Source organism: Prinia subflava, chromosome 6 (genome assembly GCF_021018805.1).
Source record: "Prinia subflava isolate CZ2003 ecotype Zambia chromosome 6, Cam_Psub_1.2, whole genome shotgun sequence".
In the NCBI taxonomy this organism is placed as follows: Eukaryota; Metazoa; Chordata; class Aves; order Passeriformes; family Cisticolidae; genus Prinia; species Prinia subflava.
In genome coordinates this window covers 12083090-12098632 of record NC_086252.1, presented here as the reverse complement: position 1 = coordinate 12098632, position 15543 = coordinate 12083090, and the positions used below count along the sequence as shown (strand labels likewise).

Below are 15543 nucleotides of genomic sequence, written 5' to 3'. Positions count from 1 at the left end.
CCCGGCCCGGTCCTCCCTGCACCATTTGGGGAGCGTGGCCCACAGGCTCCGCGGGGCGGCCGCCCCTGAGCGCTGCCCCGGCAGGGACGCTCACCGCTCACCGCTCACCGCTCACCGCTCACAGGTCACAGGTCACCGCTCACCGCTCACCGCTCACCGCTCACAGGTCACCGCTCACCGCTCACAGGTCACCGCTCACCACTCACAGGTCACCGCTCACCGCTCACCGCTCACCGCGCACCGCTCACCGCTCACCGCTCACAGGTCACAGGTCACAGGTCACCGCTCACCGCTCACCGCTCACCGCTCACAGGTCACAGGTCACCGCTCACCGCTCACCGCTCACCGCTCACAGGTCACCGCTCACCGCTCACAGGTCACCGCTCACCACTCACAGGTCACCGCTCACCGCTCACCGCTCACCGCGCACCGCTCACCGCTCACCGCTCACCGCTCACAGGTCACCGCTCACCGCTCACCGGTCACAGGTCACCGCTCACCGCTCACCGCTCACCGCTCACAGGTCACCGCTCACAGGTCACCGCTCACCGCTCACCGCTCACCGCTCACCGCTCACCGCTCACAGGTCACCGCTCACCGCTCTCCGCTCACCGCTCACCGCTCACCGCTCACCGCTCACAGGTCACAGGTCACAGCTCACCGCTCACCGCTCACCGGTCACAGGTCACCGCTCACCGCTCACCGCTCACAGGTCACAGGTCACAGCTCACCGCTCACCGCTCACCGCTCACAGGTCACCGCTCACCGCTCACCGCTCACAGGTCACCGCTCACCGCTCACAGGTCACAGGTCACCGCTCACCGCTCACCGCTCACCGCTCACAGGTCACCGCTCACCGCTCACCGCTCACAGGTCACCGCTCACCGCTCACAGGTCACAGGTCACAGGTCACCGCTCACCGCTCACCGCTCACCGCTCACAGGTCACCGCTCACCGCTCACCGCTCACAGGTCACAGGTCACAGGTCACCGCTCACCGCTCACCGCTCACCGCTCACCGCTCACAGGTCACAGGTCACAGGTCACCGCTCACCGCTCACCGCTCACCCCTCTTGGGCCGAGCAGCACCCCGGGGCATGGAAGGGGTGAGCGAGCGGCCCGGGAGTTGAAGCAGCCCTAATTAAAGATCGGGTTTTAAAGAGGCCGCGCTGCCTAGCAAAGTAAAACGCAATAGTTTTTTACACTAAGGGTGCAGAATATTAGCTATTTGCATTACTAGGTCTCCAGAACTGTTCTCAAAGTGGTGTTCTCTTACATAAAAGAGGGGAGCTATTGCTTAGGTCTTGTATAGGATATGTTAAGTCTGTAGCTGGCATTCGTTTGACTTCTATTTGTACCTGGTTTAGGTTTGTATCTGTTTTAGCTCGTAATGAACATCATCATTGGCAAATGCAATGGAAGAGGGCAAGGTTGAAGATGTCTGGGATATTCTACAGCTGAATGTTCGAGGCTGTTCGCACACAGCCAGGAGTCTCTGTGCCGCTTTATGGATTCCATGCTGGCTTCCATGTTCAGTGGCCGCTTTCCTCTGAGAGTGGATGAATCAGGTAAATATATTGAAGCTCTAAATACCGCGTTCTGATCATGGAGCTATCTGGTAAATACACACTTTAATATGTATTTATGCATTTATAGTATATCGCTTTTCCCAGCCTGCTGAGCATCAGTTGGCTTCTAATTCCAGGCTGGAAAACAATTCTGCATGCATGACTTCATATGTACGGGTAGTTCATCTGAATTCCACAAGTCTACTCTTGTTTTTAAACACATACATTTGTACAATGCCATATCTCTGTCCAGAGCGTGGCTTTGGAATGTTCTTTTTCTGTACAAATACAGAAACTGATAAAATTGAAGTTGGCAGAGTATTTGGCATTTATCTTGGATCCTGTCTGTGAACCTCTATAATCTCCAGAGGCGTCTCATTCCCTTTGTTCATTACATAAAGAGATTTGGGTCTAATCTTTCTTTCAGAATACCTTATTATCCACTAAAAACTGCATTTTCACCACCATAGCTTGATACAAAAGTTTGAATAAAACTATTCGTGGGTTAAATTTCACACTTGTGACTTAGAAATCCTGCAAAAGTAGGTCCAATTAAAAGAGACAACGATGAAGAATAGTAATTCCTTGTTGCATACATTAGACTGTTTAAAATACCTGAAGTTTAACATAAGGATTTGGCATAACATAGCAGGACTTTGCTACCATCTTTCACAGTTGCAGCGAACAGCCTGTTGTACAGACTGTATGGTTTGGTTGGTTTGCTTGGGCCCTTCAGGCAAAGGAGAGAAAAACAAATACAGTATAACTTGAGCAATATTCAGGGAAGGTTTGACTAGATGTGATGCTAATTTTAACTCTTTTAAATGGTCTAGAAGCAAAACTGAACAGAACCCTGCAACAGTGGGTAAAGATGCACCTGCAGTTAGAATTAGAAATGTGTCTAGATTTTAGCATTTTAAGCAGAGTGCAGCATAGCTGAGGTTGTATGTTACTATGGTCCTATTTAGATTTCATTGAAATTCCAAAGAAATGTTTACTGCACTAAGAATTTTATCTTCAAATAACAAATATTCCAGGGAAACAAAATACCATTTTAAAAGAGTAAAGACGAGTAAGAGTAATTTTAAAAGAGTAATAGTATACTTACTCCTCCTAAGTAAAACCACTACAGAAATTTTGTACAAAAGGCTCTACTTGATGATTTGGTGGAATGTGACAAGTTTGTCTTCACTTGCTGGAAACAGTATTTTAAATAAGTTTATGTTTTCAGGAGCACGTTTAATTGATCGAGATGGAAACCTGTTTAAATATTTTCTGGATTATCTTCATGGAGAAATTCGGATTCCTGGAGATGAACAAGTTTGAACTGCACTGCAGGAGGAAGCAGATTATTTTGGAATCCCTGATCCATACAGTCTGTCTGATCATTTGGCCAGTGAAATGGAGACATACTCTTCAAGGTCCAATATAGACCTTAAAAAGGTCCTGACACATCTTAACATTTTAAATGCTGAAGTGTCTAGACTGTGCCATTCATTACCACCAAACACTAAAGCTACAGAATGTCCAAGTTAGCACTTCTTAGTGACCACACTAAATAACGAGTAAATTCAGAGTTTTAGGCCAAGAAATCCTAGAATTGCTAATGCAGTCAGTATAATTAAGGACACCAGCTTCTACCATCATTGCAATACAGCAACAGTTTAAACATGGGTGTTGTACATTCAAGTCTGCTGTCGAACTTGTGTAGTAGAAGGAGATTTAGTTTCCTATTTGGCTTCAAATTTGACTTGAAATTAGATTTGATCCCTTCAAGTTCTTTAGGTTGGGGTTTCTTTTTCAGTTTTACAAATTATTCCTAAAATTTGTAAGACTAAATATACTCTGACATTTTTTAGATTGAGAAAGAAGAAAAGATAATTAATGTATTACTTAAAATCCTAAGGTTTTAGAGTATTGTAGCTTAAAAGGTAATTCTAATTAACTGGTAGGAAATTAACTCATATTACCAGCTCTGACTGTGTTATTCCTGACAATCCTCTATGTTCTTTTAGCAAGTTATTTTTCTCTGTATTTCACATTCTCCCTTACTGATTTCCTTTTGAAAAGTGTAAAACAATTCCAGGCCTCTCTACAATTCCAGTTTCTCTGCACATTAGGGAGTTGCCTTGCCTTTAATTACTTCTGTTGCCTTTCTGTGAATCTCTTAGTTTCACAACATTCTCTAGTAACATCAGATAAGAAATAACTGCAGACATTATTCTAGAAAATTTACATCCTTGATTTATTTAAAAGAGCCCACTGGTACAGTTAAGAAAAATATGAAAGCTTACTCAACTAAAAATACTGCATTCTTATTAATATTCTATATGTTTTATGTTTTTTTCCAGGCTTTGTTGGATTTCTGTGATTCTTACCATTTGGTTTGTAACAAGCCTACAGTTTGGGTCCTGCACTATCTCAACATTTCTGGAGCAAGCTGTGAGAGTAAAATTATTGGTGTTTATGCCACAAGAGCTGATGGGACTGATGCAATTAAAAAGGAGCTAGGAATGAAAATTCATAATAAAAGCATGTACAAAAGCAAGATGATGGTCAAACATGAAAGCATTCCGAAGTGAGAATAAATATGCATTGTAATTATGGCTAAATATTATCATAGGTAGAATTATGCAGCATTGTTGTACTATAAATCTTTGGAAGGAATCTTTCCAGTTCCCAAAGCAGCTGGATAATAGAATGGCCACATTAAACAAATAAACATGATAAAAACTAAGCCTGGAGGTTAAGAATTTGAGTACACACAAGGTGATTAGCATGCAGTTGCTGTAAGTTCTTATTCTGTTTGACTTATTATTTTTAAAATGTCTCAACAATTAAAAATGACTTTATAATATTTTCACTAAATACAGTGAAAAAATCCCCATATAGAAAAAATCTCCAGAAATGTTTGCAAAGTTGGTTGTGATTCATGCAATTCTTTTTGCAGTCTTCTAAGATAGCTGAACACTGAGAACCAAAGATGAAAGGAAACTGTTTTAATTCTCTAAAGAACGTGTACAGCTGTACTACACTATTAATGTATTTACATGGCAGTAATTGGAAGGTACAATTCCTGTACTCACAACTGGAAGCAGCTGGTCTTTGTCACTCTCACAGTGCAGTGTCAGAAGTGTACTTCACTGTGCATCTTTTGATTAAGATAGAGCTCTTGATGCTTCATCTTTATAATTAGGATGCATATCTTCCTAAAGTTAGTCTGGGAACATTAATATTTATTCCAAGAGTATTTGGCAACATATCAGGTATCAGTTGTCCTATTGTGTATTCTAGAAAAATAGGTTTTACATAATTAATTCTGTAATTATTCTTCCATGAACATCTATTCTTTCATGAATATCCATTTTTAGCAACAGGCATTCACAGGAGAATTAGAACCTCTTATTTGAATAAAAACCAAAATCAGAGTAACATTTTCCTTTCTACCTTATAAAAGATTTCTTGCTAAGTCCTTATAGTGTTTGGTATGATCTATTTCACCAATTGTACATTTTTAAGGACTTAGCTAACTCATCATGTAACTGTTACCTTTAAAACAGTATTTCTAGAGAGGCTGGAGATAACATCCAATACATCTGGAGCTATTACTCAGCAGCTGAGCTGAAAAAGATGATGGATACTTTTGATGCCTGGGAAGGGAGAGGTAATTATGTTTTATTTCAGTATTACTACTTCTAAACATAAAAATAAGAAAAATATTTGCCAACTAAGTATAATAAAAACTCTGCATAAACTTGCATAACATTGTAAAATAATAGTGGCTCTTTGGGGGGAAAAATGTTTTATGGAATTTTGCAGCGAGGGGACAGGAGTTGACATGAATGAAGCAGCATGCTGGCTGTCAGCAATGCTCATGTCAGCAGGTTGAGAGCTGAAATTCTGCATAATAAAATGCATGTATTCATGTATTTAGTCAGGTGTAAACCTGCTGTGTTCTCTCAGCTCATCAGTACAATGCTGCTGTGAAATGCAGCTGTCAGTGCTCAGGAGTGCCTCAGGAGCTGACTGAATGCTGGACTCTGAAAGAACGCCCTCTGAGAGGCAGTTTGCCTCACATGCCTCCAATTTATAAAAGGTATGCTGATTTGCATAGCTGGCATAAAATTAATTAACAAATACAGTGCCATATTTTCCCCTCCCTCTATAACTCCAGATTCCTTAAATATCGATGCACATTGAGATTTCTCTGGTTTATTGAGATACATTTTTATAAAACGTCATAGAGTGCTTAATTGCACCACTGAACTCACTAGAAACAAATGACCCTTTTTTCAGGCTGCTAAGATTTCTCTCAAGTTACAAGGAGTAACTTGAAAAACTAGAGAGCAGAATGAGTTAAATGGACTGCTAAACCAGAAAGTGAAAACTTTAAAAGGTTAACTGATTTTCATGGGTGTGAGATGTCTTCTTTCTAGGAGGAATTTCTAGAACTTCCTCTCTGCAGTTTCATGGCAATATTTTCGGTTACACCTCCATTCTCAACACATTACCTAAAGCAGCCTTTTGCAGGTGCCACTGCAGTCACCCGAGCCAGCCTACAGCCATTTCACTGCTACAGTTTCCAATGTGTCTTCTTAGGGAGGCAGAAGAGATTGATGGTTCTATTCACAGTAAGGCAACCCTGATTGTAGTGATGAACTGTTGGGAACTGTAATTTAAGCTTGTCACAGTATCATTTAAACCTATTCTGAAATGCTGTTGCAGATGGTCTGTTTTGTAATAATGTTATAAAAATAACAATTTACATATATAGTTTTTTAAAGTGAAGTGCTCTGTTTTACTGACAATTAATTGACTACTGAAGTGGAAAGCTGTTTACCATGTAAAGTGGGTCCCCAGCCAATTCTTAAATGACCTCCCAGTGAAAGTCTTCTGAAAGAAGCTTCTGAAACCAGATGTGCAAGATGCACAGCAGTGCCCAGCGAGTCCCAGCTCCCTGTGCAAGGCAGCAGACACGGAGCCAAGTGCCATTCCAAGCTGCAGGGAGTATAAGCCTGAGAACAAAGGCACAGTGGAGCTGAGAAGGACTCTGCTGCTTCTTGTGACACCATCTCAGCCACCTTCGCCTGCATCCAGTGAAACAAGTGGACAGTGCTGCTGTTGAAACTCCTACTACTTCTACAGTACGAAATAAGAAAGAACCAGCTGTATCAGCAGAAAGTATTATACTTAAGAATGATAAAGTGGATGGATAATGTTTGATAGACTGGACATCTCTGCATTATATGGTTGAAGAAGAGATCATTACCTCATGTGATCCTTTATTTAAAGATTAGGTAGAAAATTGTGATGAAAAAGGTAATGAAAAGGAAGAAATGGTTTTAAGTTAGCATTGGATTGTGTTTTCTGCTTTATTTCTAGGTATTTTTTAGATGTTGGGAAGGGAGGAAGAAAAATGGATTAGAAAGAATTGCTCAAGCACATGCAGTTTAACATTCCAGTCAACTTTAACCTGAATTTACTTTAACCAGTCAACAGTGAACCTCAATTTGTACCTTTAAAGGAGGGGGGAATAAATAAAAATAAGTAGCTTTTATTAGATACAAGGTCGCCACAAGTGTACAACATATGCTTGCTGCAGAGACACTGGAAGTTGAATGCACTTACTGGCACTTCTAGTGAGGGTAAATGACCATTTTTGCTCTTACTAGCAATGCAAGGGATGACCTGTGCCTGGCAGAGAGGGAAGTTTCAGAAATACAAGGAGGGAAGAATTGTGCTGTGTGAGTAACAAGGCTGCTCTCTCTGGAGAGACACACAGACACACACAGCACCGTGCTGTGATCTGCCCCTGGGGCCAGGCTGGTGCAGCTGTGGCATTTTGTGTCACACTGCTGGGGGTGGCTTTTCTGCGGCTGCAGGGCCTGAGTTACACCTTCCATGTACTTCTGCAGGTCCTTTTGGATCAGGAGGGCACAACCTCAACTTGTATGCAGCAAAGCACAGAACTTGAGGTTGAAGTGCCAAGGTTTGAAGAAAGCCTCCTTCCCCCACCCCGTGGAGACTGGAGGAGACATTCCTGATGTTGAGTAATGACACTGAAACAAAGAGCTGCTGTATATTTCTACCAGCAGAGGAAAGGCAAGTTTGGATGGCTGATTTTCAAGAGCCCTTTTAGTTGTTTAAATCAGTGAACAAAACCTGGCTTTGTTTTGTACCCTTGCTTAGAGTCGGGTGCTGGGTTTTTTTGCGGTTTTTACGACTACTTTTGCTTCTCCAGCACAGTAAATACAGCTGTCTCTGGACACTGAGAACATTGCCAAAAAGCAAGTTCTTGAAATTCCTGAGACTATTAGAATTACAGAAGGGTTCTTTAAATGTTTTACTTGCTAGATCATTTAAACCATCACATTTTCAGGCTTTTCTCCCAACCATAAGGACTTGAAACATAATTCGCACAAATAAAAAACCCCAAATTTTTATGTATTAACATTTTTAACAAGACATATTGCCATGAACAGTGATCACTATAAAGGTCTAGAGCACTATAATTTTCTGCTATTGGTGTGTATACGGAAGACCAGCTGACCTTTAGAGTATTTAAGCTATTTTTTTTCTTTAAAAATAAATCTGAAGATCAACAATCCCAAGACTCTTCCTATCTCAATAAAAATTTTCACTGAAAAAGGACAAAGCAGAAATTATGGAATAATACTAACATAATGCACTCCAGTATTCTTTGAACATGAGACTAAGTTTGTGAAATTTGTTTTTCATAATATGACTGAAAAGCAATTTTTAATACTTATCTTCTGCGTGAGTTCTACTTCACTGTTTATTCATCAGCTGAACACTTTACCATGCATCTTAAAATCTTTTTACAAGGCTCTCTAAAGCTGATTTCTTTCAGCTTTTGAATTTAGAAAGCTTCTATAAACACTGAATCAGGGAGAACAATTTAGGTGAGAAAAAACATACAAGAAGAAGGTTTGAGAATACTCCTACAGGACTTTATGAGTTGTACTATCTCAGTGTTTACTTCATTATTTTGGTAGCTCATTTTTCAAGTAACATTTGTGTCATTTGCATTACAGCAGCATTCATGAGTCTTCTCTTTGTCCTGGACATACGAGCTTGTGGTTAAAAGAATAAAAACCAACCCCCTTGAATTTCAGTAGATGAAATAACAAAGTGGCTGTGGTGAACAAGGTAAAGAAAGGAGGACTTCATTTTATTTATTTTCAATTGGATGGGGTGCAAACACAGCCTTTCAGCTTATCTAAGCAGGCACTTCCAGCTTGATTTTTACATCATAGAATCTTGTTCAGTTTCTATTAACTGCTAAGAGTGATATTGAACTGTTTTATGATAGATGGGTAGCACTAACCTTCATGGGGACTGGAACTAGATGCACTGTCAAGTGGTGTGAGAATGGTTTACTTTGAATCTTTGTAAAATTATAAATCATTATAGCAGAGATCATGCTAAAAACAAACAAACAAACATTCAGCAAGTTATTCCAATTCCAGAATCATTGGGTTTTCTTTAAAGGAAAGATTTTCAAGCACATTAAGTACTGAGTTTATCTTTTTTTTCCCCAAACATGGTTAACTAATATAAGTTTTCCAAAGAGCTTGACTGCATTAAGTTACCTCTGCTGTTTAGTTTTCCAGCTGTGTATGTGGATCTTTATTTTGCTGGGTTCTGCCCTTACTCTCAATTTAATCTTACACAAAAGATAGATTCAACCTGCTTTAAAACACTGCCTCTTTAAGATGTGTTTCTACTCCTGGCGGAGCACAAGTGCAGCGGGAATTCCATGTTTGTGTCTGAGTGAGGCCGAACAGCTCTATTTACTTTGCTAATTGAGGGGACTTTTATAAAAGAGGACTGGCCTGGAAGGGAAGCCTTGCCCTGCCATAAATTCCCTCACTGCCCCTCTACAAGTCCCTTAAAAGGAGAATTGCAGATAGTTGTCTCTGTAATGACAAGATAAAAACAGAGTTCTGTTGAAGATGGGCCCAAGAACATTTGGCTACTTGTAACTACCATGAAGAGTTAAACACTCCTAGAAATCGGCAGATATAATTCCAAGCATAGAGACACTCATGAAAGATGAAGATTCTGCCAGTTTCAGAGCACAGCCACATAATGTGGTTAAAATGTGCATTGGAATAACCTTCCCAAACCAGCACAGATACTAGACAAAACTTGGTGTGCTAGAACTGCAGCATTCCCACAACCAGCCCTCTCCTCAGCCTAACCAAACCCATGCAAAGCTCTTTAACAAAGAATATGTCTTAGCATCACCAGAGAAAAGAGAAATGCCATTTCTCACCTGTTATTCCTGGATCTGTCACATACTGAGCCTCCAATACATCAAAGCTTGGCTGGTACTGAAGAGCACAAGGGGGTCCTGTTGTGCTAAGTTACAAATTTTATTTATTTGTCTGCAGAAGATCACTTGTGAGAAACTGGCTTATGGAATAAAGTAACTTTCAATAATGCAATAATCAAATGCAGAAGCTATAAGGAAAGAATAACTGTCATTACAGATAAGTTTGATTTTTTTAGGATTACAAGAAGAGACACATTTCACAACTTACATATAGATAAGAAATTCTTGTAGAATATCTGCATGGAATTTGTAATTGAATCTCTTAAGAGTGAGGGTCCAGTGAAACTGTAAGGCAGTAGATAAATTTTGAAAAGCTGTCTATCTGATGGGTATGCTCAACAGAGATTCTGGAATTCTAGCTCCATCCACCCCAAAACATTCATCTTAAAAGTGTGATAGGTAATTAACTAGGATAATAGCAGTGTTTGCAATGCTGAGCAAGCCAGTGTCTACCTACTTATTTATTTTTCTTCCACCACTCTTCCAGATAACAATGAGTTACTAGCCTTTTAAAAATAACTTGCCTTTTAAAATCAAGTTTTATCAATATTCATACTGGGCACACTGTATACATATATAAAGAAAAATAAAAATTAGGGAATGCATTTCACTCTTCCCCTGGAGATTATTTTTCAAGGGCCCCAGAGGGGAGTAATCCAGTCAGTACTAAGGAAGTGTGCAGGCAGTAAACAGAAATTAGGCAGAGGAAATTGGTAAAAAGCAATAGTGAACAATCACCTAGGTGTAAACTTTTAAAGCTACCCAAGTGTCCTTCTGCTCTTGCAGACCTCGATGGGAGGCCAATCTTACTGATCTTTACACCCTTCTGATTGTGACACCTTACTGTGTTCAACAGTAACTTACTGTAAATTGTGCTCAGCATGGAGGTGACTCTCATGGCAAGGCTGTTTTGTGTGCTCTGGCATTAGAATCAAGCTAGAAGCAAAAGCCTTGTCCAGTCCAAACTCATCTGAAAGCCTCCCACTGATACCAGTTCTACTACTCAAATACAATTTGAGTAAGAGCACAAGGTTAGGCAGTGCAAAGCAGCAAACACCGGAGTATTTTAGAAAGAAGATTTTAATTATTTGGAAGAAACAGGTTTTCTGAAATACAGACTCAGAACATAAAGACTAAGTAATTCATTAGTCATAGCTCTTGTTATGGACAGATGGTTCCTACAGCAAAAATATAGAAAAATAATTTGAATTCAAGTCTAGAAGACCTGCAACTTCTCATATGCAAAAAATAAATCCAACTAGTCATAGAAAAGTGGCTGATAAGGATGGAGAACAGGGCTGTGCATCTGAATAGCCATTACTATATACATTCCAAACTTAAATGAGCATATTTCCTCAGCCTCATAAAAATAGTTTGTCCATGAAAAATACCAATATGTAATACATTTAATACAATTTATACTTGAATTCAAAGATCTCAGATTATGGAGTAATAAGCTAAAATCAAATGAACTGCTTTTTCAACTCTTCTTGTATAGAACAATACTCTCAGTGTATACAGTGTGCATGCATGTACATGTATACACGCACAGAAAGAAAGAGGTGTATAGAGATTTGCTGAAAAATTCTACAAGATTATTTGATTTCTTCGCAGACCACAGCATACAGACTTCCTGGATCTTTCTAAAACAGGCTGTTCTATGAAATAATAATGTTGACTGGTATAACCACATATCTACAACAGGTTTTTGCTATTATGAATTTAATTATCAATTTATCTTTCCAATCTAGATTTAATTTTTCTAGAAGTAAATGCTGCTTTGGTAAGATTCCATACAGTCATGAGAAAAGAAATGTGAACATATTGGGGAAAGCCTTGAAAGTATGATTTAATTTTGATAATTAGTAAGTAATAAAGATACCAACAAGTTTTAAGCAGCAAAAGATTTAAAAGACTATGTTCTGACTTATCTTCTTCACCAACAAGCTTTTCGAGCAACAAACTAAAATGAAGAGACTGAATTTCTCTGCCTGCCATCACTGTGACACTTTAAGCAACCAAAGTCACAGCTGGCACTGAGAGAACAGTGGCATCAGCAGAGACCTCCATCCTTGCAGGACATAAATTGCATTGTGACACCCTGCCCACGCTGCCTTGGAAAGGCCTGTGCTCTGCGGCGTCCGGCGTGTGATGCTTCCGCCGGGACTTCTCCGAATGCGTCGCGTTCTCTGTGGTCCTTGCAGTTGTAGACTGCTCTTGATTTTTCACAGCTCCTTTATTTTTAGATCGAAAGCTGCTGTGCTGCTGCCTTCTGTGCTCAGACCTGGCACCACTCTTTGTATTTTGATCTGCCTCGTTACTGGCACCTGGTGACTTATGAGATCCATTAACTCGCATGCTTTGGTGCTGTGGGTTGAATCTTCGTCTCTGGCTGGAAGGCCCATTCTACCCAGAAAGAAATGGGGGAACTGTTAGGTTGTCTGAATCCTTCCAACAGGCCAAGAAACACAGCAGTCAAAATGAACAGTGTGACAGTTAGGAGGGAACAGGAGAGGGAAAACACTAGAAAGTTTTGATTGTTACCAGAGTCTCTTTATTTTAACTATAACCAGAACTATGAGCACCATACTACATGTGAGTAGTCTGGAGATACAGGTGTCAGGTTCATCACTGATGCCAAACTAAAATCTGACATGATTCAAGAGAATACATAAATGGGATGAAATTCTAGACATCCCAGCAGCAGTTGTTGAGGAAAGGATCTGCAGGTTCTGGTCAACAGAAGTTAAATATGAATCAGCAGTGCCCTGGCAGCCAGGAGGGCCAAGCGTGTCCTGGGGTGCATCAGGCACAGCACGGCCAGCCAGGCAAGGGAGGGGATTGTCCTGCTCTGAGCCGGGGCTGCCCCACCTCCAGTGCTGGGGGGGTTTCGGGTGCTGTGATGTAGGAAAGACATTAAACTGTTAGAGAGTGTCCAAAGGAGGGCCGTGAAGATGGTGAAGGGCATTAAGGGGAAGCTGTATGAGGAGTGGCTGAGGTCACTTGGTCTGTTCAGCCTGGAGGAGACTGAGGGGAGACCTGACTGCAGTCACAACTTCCCTGTGAGGGGAAGAGGAGGGACAGGCACTGATCTCTTCTTTCTGGTGACGAAAGACAGGAGCAGCCTGAAGTTGTGTCAGGGGAGGTTTAGGCTGGGTATCAGGGAGAAGTTCTTCTCCCAGAGGGTGGTTGGGCACTGGAACAGGCTCCCCAGGGAAGTGGTCACAGCACTGAGCCTGACAGAGCTCAACCAGTGTTTGGACAATGCTCTCAGGCACATGGTGGGATTATTGGCGTGCCTTGTGCAGGGCCAGGAGTGGGACATTGTGATTCTCTGAGCAGTTAAGAAGTACTGAAGAACTTAATACTGACTGATTTTTCCCAAAATCATGAATATTGCTTTCCTAGTAAAGCACTGTGCAAGTACTACAGTATGACTGCAGGAAGAACAGTCAGTCACATGTACATTGAAGTTAAGTGAAGAATCCTCATTGTGGAAGACATATTCATTGTGGTATTTTGCTCAGAGGATGCTTTGAGTCTTAGTGGGAAGTGGCTCAAGTACTTTTATTTCCATGCTGACAGGACAGGTGATTCCATACATGCACTCACATCATGCATCATCTTACATTTCCCTTCCCACATCTATTTGAACCTAAAATCCCTACTGGGACAAAATTCAGACCAACTTTAGTGGCAGCTTTACCTAAGAACAATGGTATAGGGACATTCTAAGGTGCTACTACAACAAAATATAATTCATATATGTATCATATATTATAATGCTACTAATATAGTACAATACTATAACCTGTATCATAGAGCTTCTGAAATAATATGCTTTTAAACCTGGCAGGATTCTACTTTCAAATTGTATATAATAATCGTGCTTCAACAGCACATCAGCTGACCATTTGTCAGGACTAAATGTTTCTCCTCCACAGCAGTTAGCTATAATAGAGGGGTTTTCTTTTTCAGTCTATTACTGCCACTAGACACTTCTAAACAGATAGCTGTCTTTTCTCATATGGTATTTCTGGGATTTCTACTTTATATGTTCACACTGACTTGAAAATGAAGCTGGAAAATATATGCTTACTATCTTCAAAAACTACTAGTTAAATACAGAGCACGAATCAGTATTTGATTTTGTATTAACAACTTTCAATGCTGCTTATTTTTCTGAAAGTTTTTGAAGCAGTTTAGTTTAGTTCATGACTGATTGACATCTTACCTGCTTATTTGTTGGGACTCCTTGAGAAGAAGAGTCTGTAGGATTGGAAGAAGAATAACTTTGTACTTTACTGCTGGCTGTTTTGTTATCAGAGTTCTTGGCATTACTAGAGGACTTTCGGTTGTGCGTATTTTGCTTGCCATTTGTTGCATGTGAGGTCATTGAAGACAGCATTAAACTACACGGTGGTCTTGAGGAATAGTTGTTCTTTGGGTGAGAAACTGCAAAAAAAAGGGATTATGTGTTATCAGTGAAATGATCAACATCTAAAGAGAAGGCTGTATTCTTACCCTGCTTACAGTTAATTTTGGAGGCATTGTTTCAGTCTCAATTTCAATAATAAAGTAAGTTAACTTAAGGTAACTACTGAAGTAGCTTGGTTGGAGTCAGGCCATAGTGTTCTACACCTGTAAGTTTGCCTCACTGCAAAGCACTTCTGGACACAAAAGAGCCAATGTGGTGGCACTACACTAAAATGGGAAGGAGCCTGGCAGAAGGCCAGGATTTTAGCACCCAAGAAAATTTATCTTACTCCTCTCTGAAGGAAATGGGTAAAAAAGGTTCTTCTGTATCACTGGTATCTATAAAAACTGGAACTGAATGCAAGGCACTAACCCACTTCATGCAGACCACAGCAGTCTGCAGCATCAAGAACCACTACTGCTCATCTCAGTATATTCCTACTGTACTCAGTATTTTCAGATTGCCTAATTTACTACGCACTGTCATGTCTGGATATGAAATGCATCCAAAAAATCCTTGATTCCTCTCTGCATTCTGCATTTCCTCAAGCTGCCTTTGCGAAATGCTCGCCCCTCCCCCCCCCCCCCCCAAGCAATCTTGAAGAGGATTCCGAAGCTAATGAAGTTCTTGATCTTAATTTGCTGTCCTGATTTTTCTGATTATGGAATTCTTCTGTTTCCTTCTGGTACAGATGACAAATTTAAGGCTCACTCCAGAGAAACACCTGTTGTTTTTATCTAAGTAGTACTTCTATTTTTTCACTTCTAGTACAGAGAAAGAAGATGAGGAATCATTTTGCTAAGTAAGCATCATCTGTTGGGTTTTCTGAGGATCTTATTCACTCACACCAACATCAGCTACTTCTCCCGCTAGGTGTCCTCTTCAGAAAAACAATGCAATGATCTGCACAATGAACTGAATTTTCTCTTCTGAGTTCAGTGAGGCCAATCACCCCTGAATTCTATTAATTCTCTCTCATCGAAAACAGACTGCTGCACATGGACCCCCATATAAAAAAGATGCTTGTCATAAAAATGTATTTTTAACAGAAAAAATGTACAAGGAAAGGATACTGAGTGTTCTGATATATGTCAATCCAATTATTTTTATTTCTTCCTGTCCTTCATTTTGAGTATATGC

At 40.5% G+C, this 15543-nt stretch overlaps 2 protein-coding genes across 4 annotated transcripts in view; one reads left to right on the top strand and one right to left on the bottom strand.

Moving 5' to 3' along the window:
* The first annotated feature begins 1290 nt into the window (after positions 1-1290).
* Positions 1291-9965, top strand: KCTD18 (potassium channel tetramerization domain containing 18). The gene is given in 10 exon segments (XM_063399862.1): positions 1291-1484; positions 1487-1567; positions 2799-3010; positions 3919-4103; positions 5128-5239; positions 5569-5663; positions 6451-6521; positions 6524-6574; positions 6577-6673; positions 6675-9965. Coding segments are annotated over 10 exon segments (1083 nt in total). The 5' UTR covers positions 1291-1414; the 3' UTR covers positions 6784-9965.
* Positions 9966-10988: 1023 nt separating this feature from the next.
* The window catches only part of SPATS2L (spermatogenesis associated serine rich 2 like), a 76305-nt gene continuing 71750 nt past the window's right edge, over positions 10989-15543 (bottom strand). For all 3 annotated transcript variants that reach the window (XM_063400237.1, XM_063400238.1, XM_063400239.1), the window contains 2 exons: positions 14161-14381; positions 10989-12332 (listed from right to left, as the gene is read on the bottom strand). In XM_063400237.1, coding sequence (XP_063256307.1) covers positions 11937-12332; positions 14161-14381 — 617 coding nt within the window. In that variant the 3' untranslated portion in view covers positions 10989-11936. The remainder of the gene's footprint in view (positions 12333-14160; positions 14382-15543) is intronic.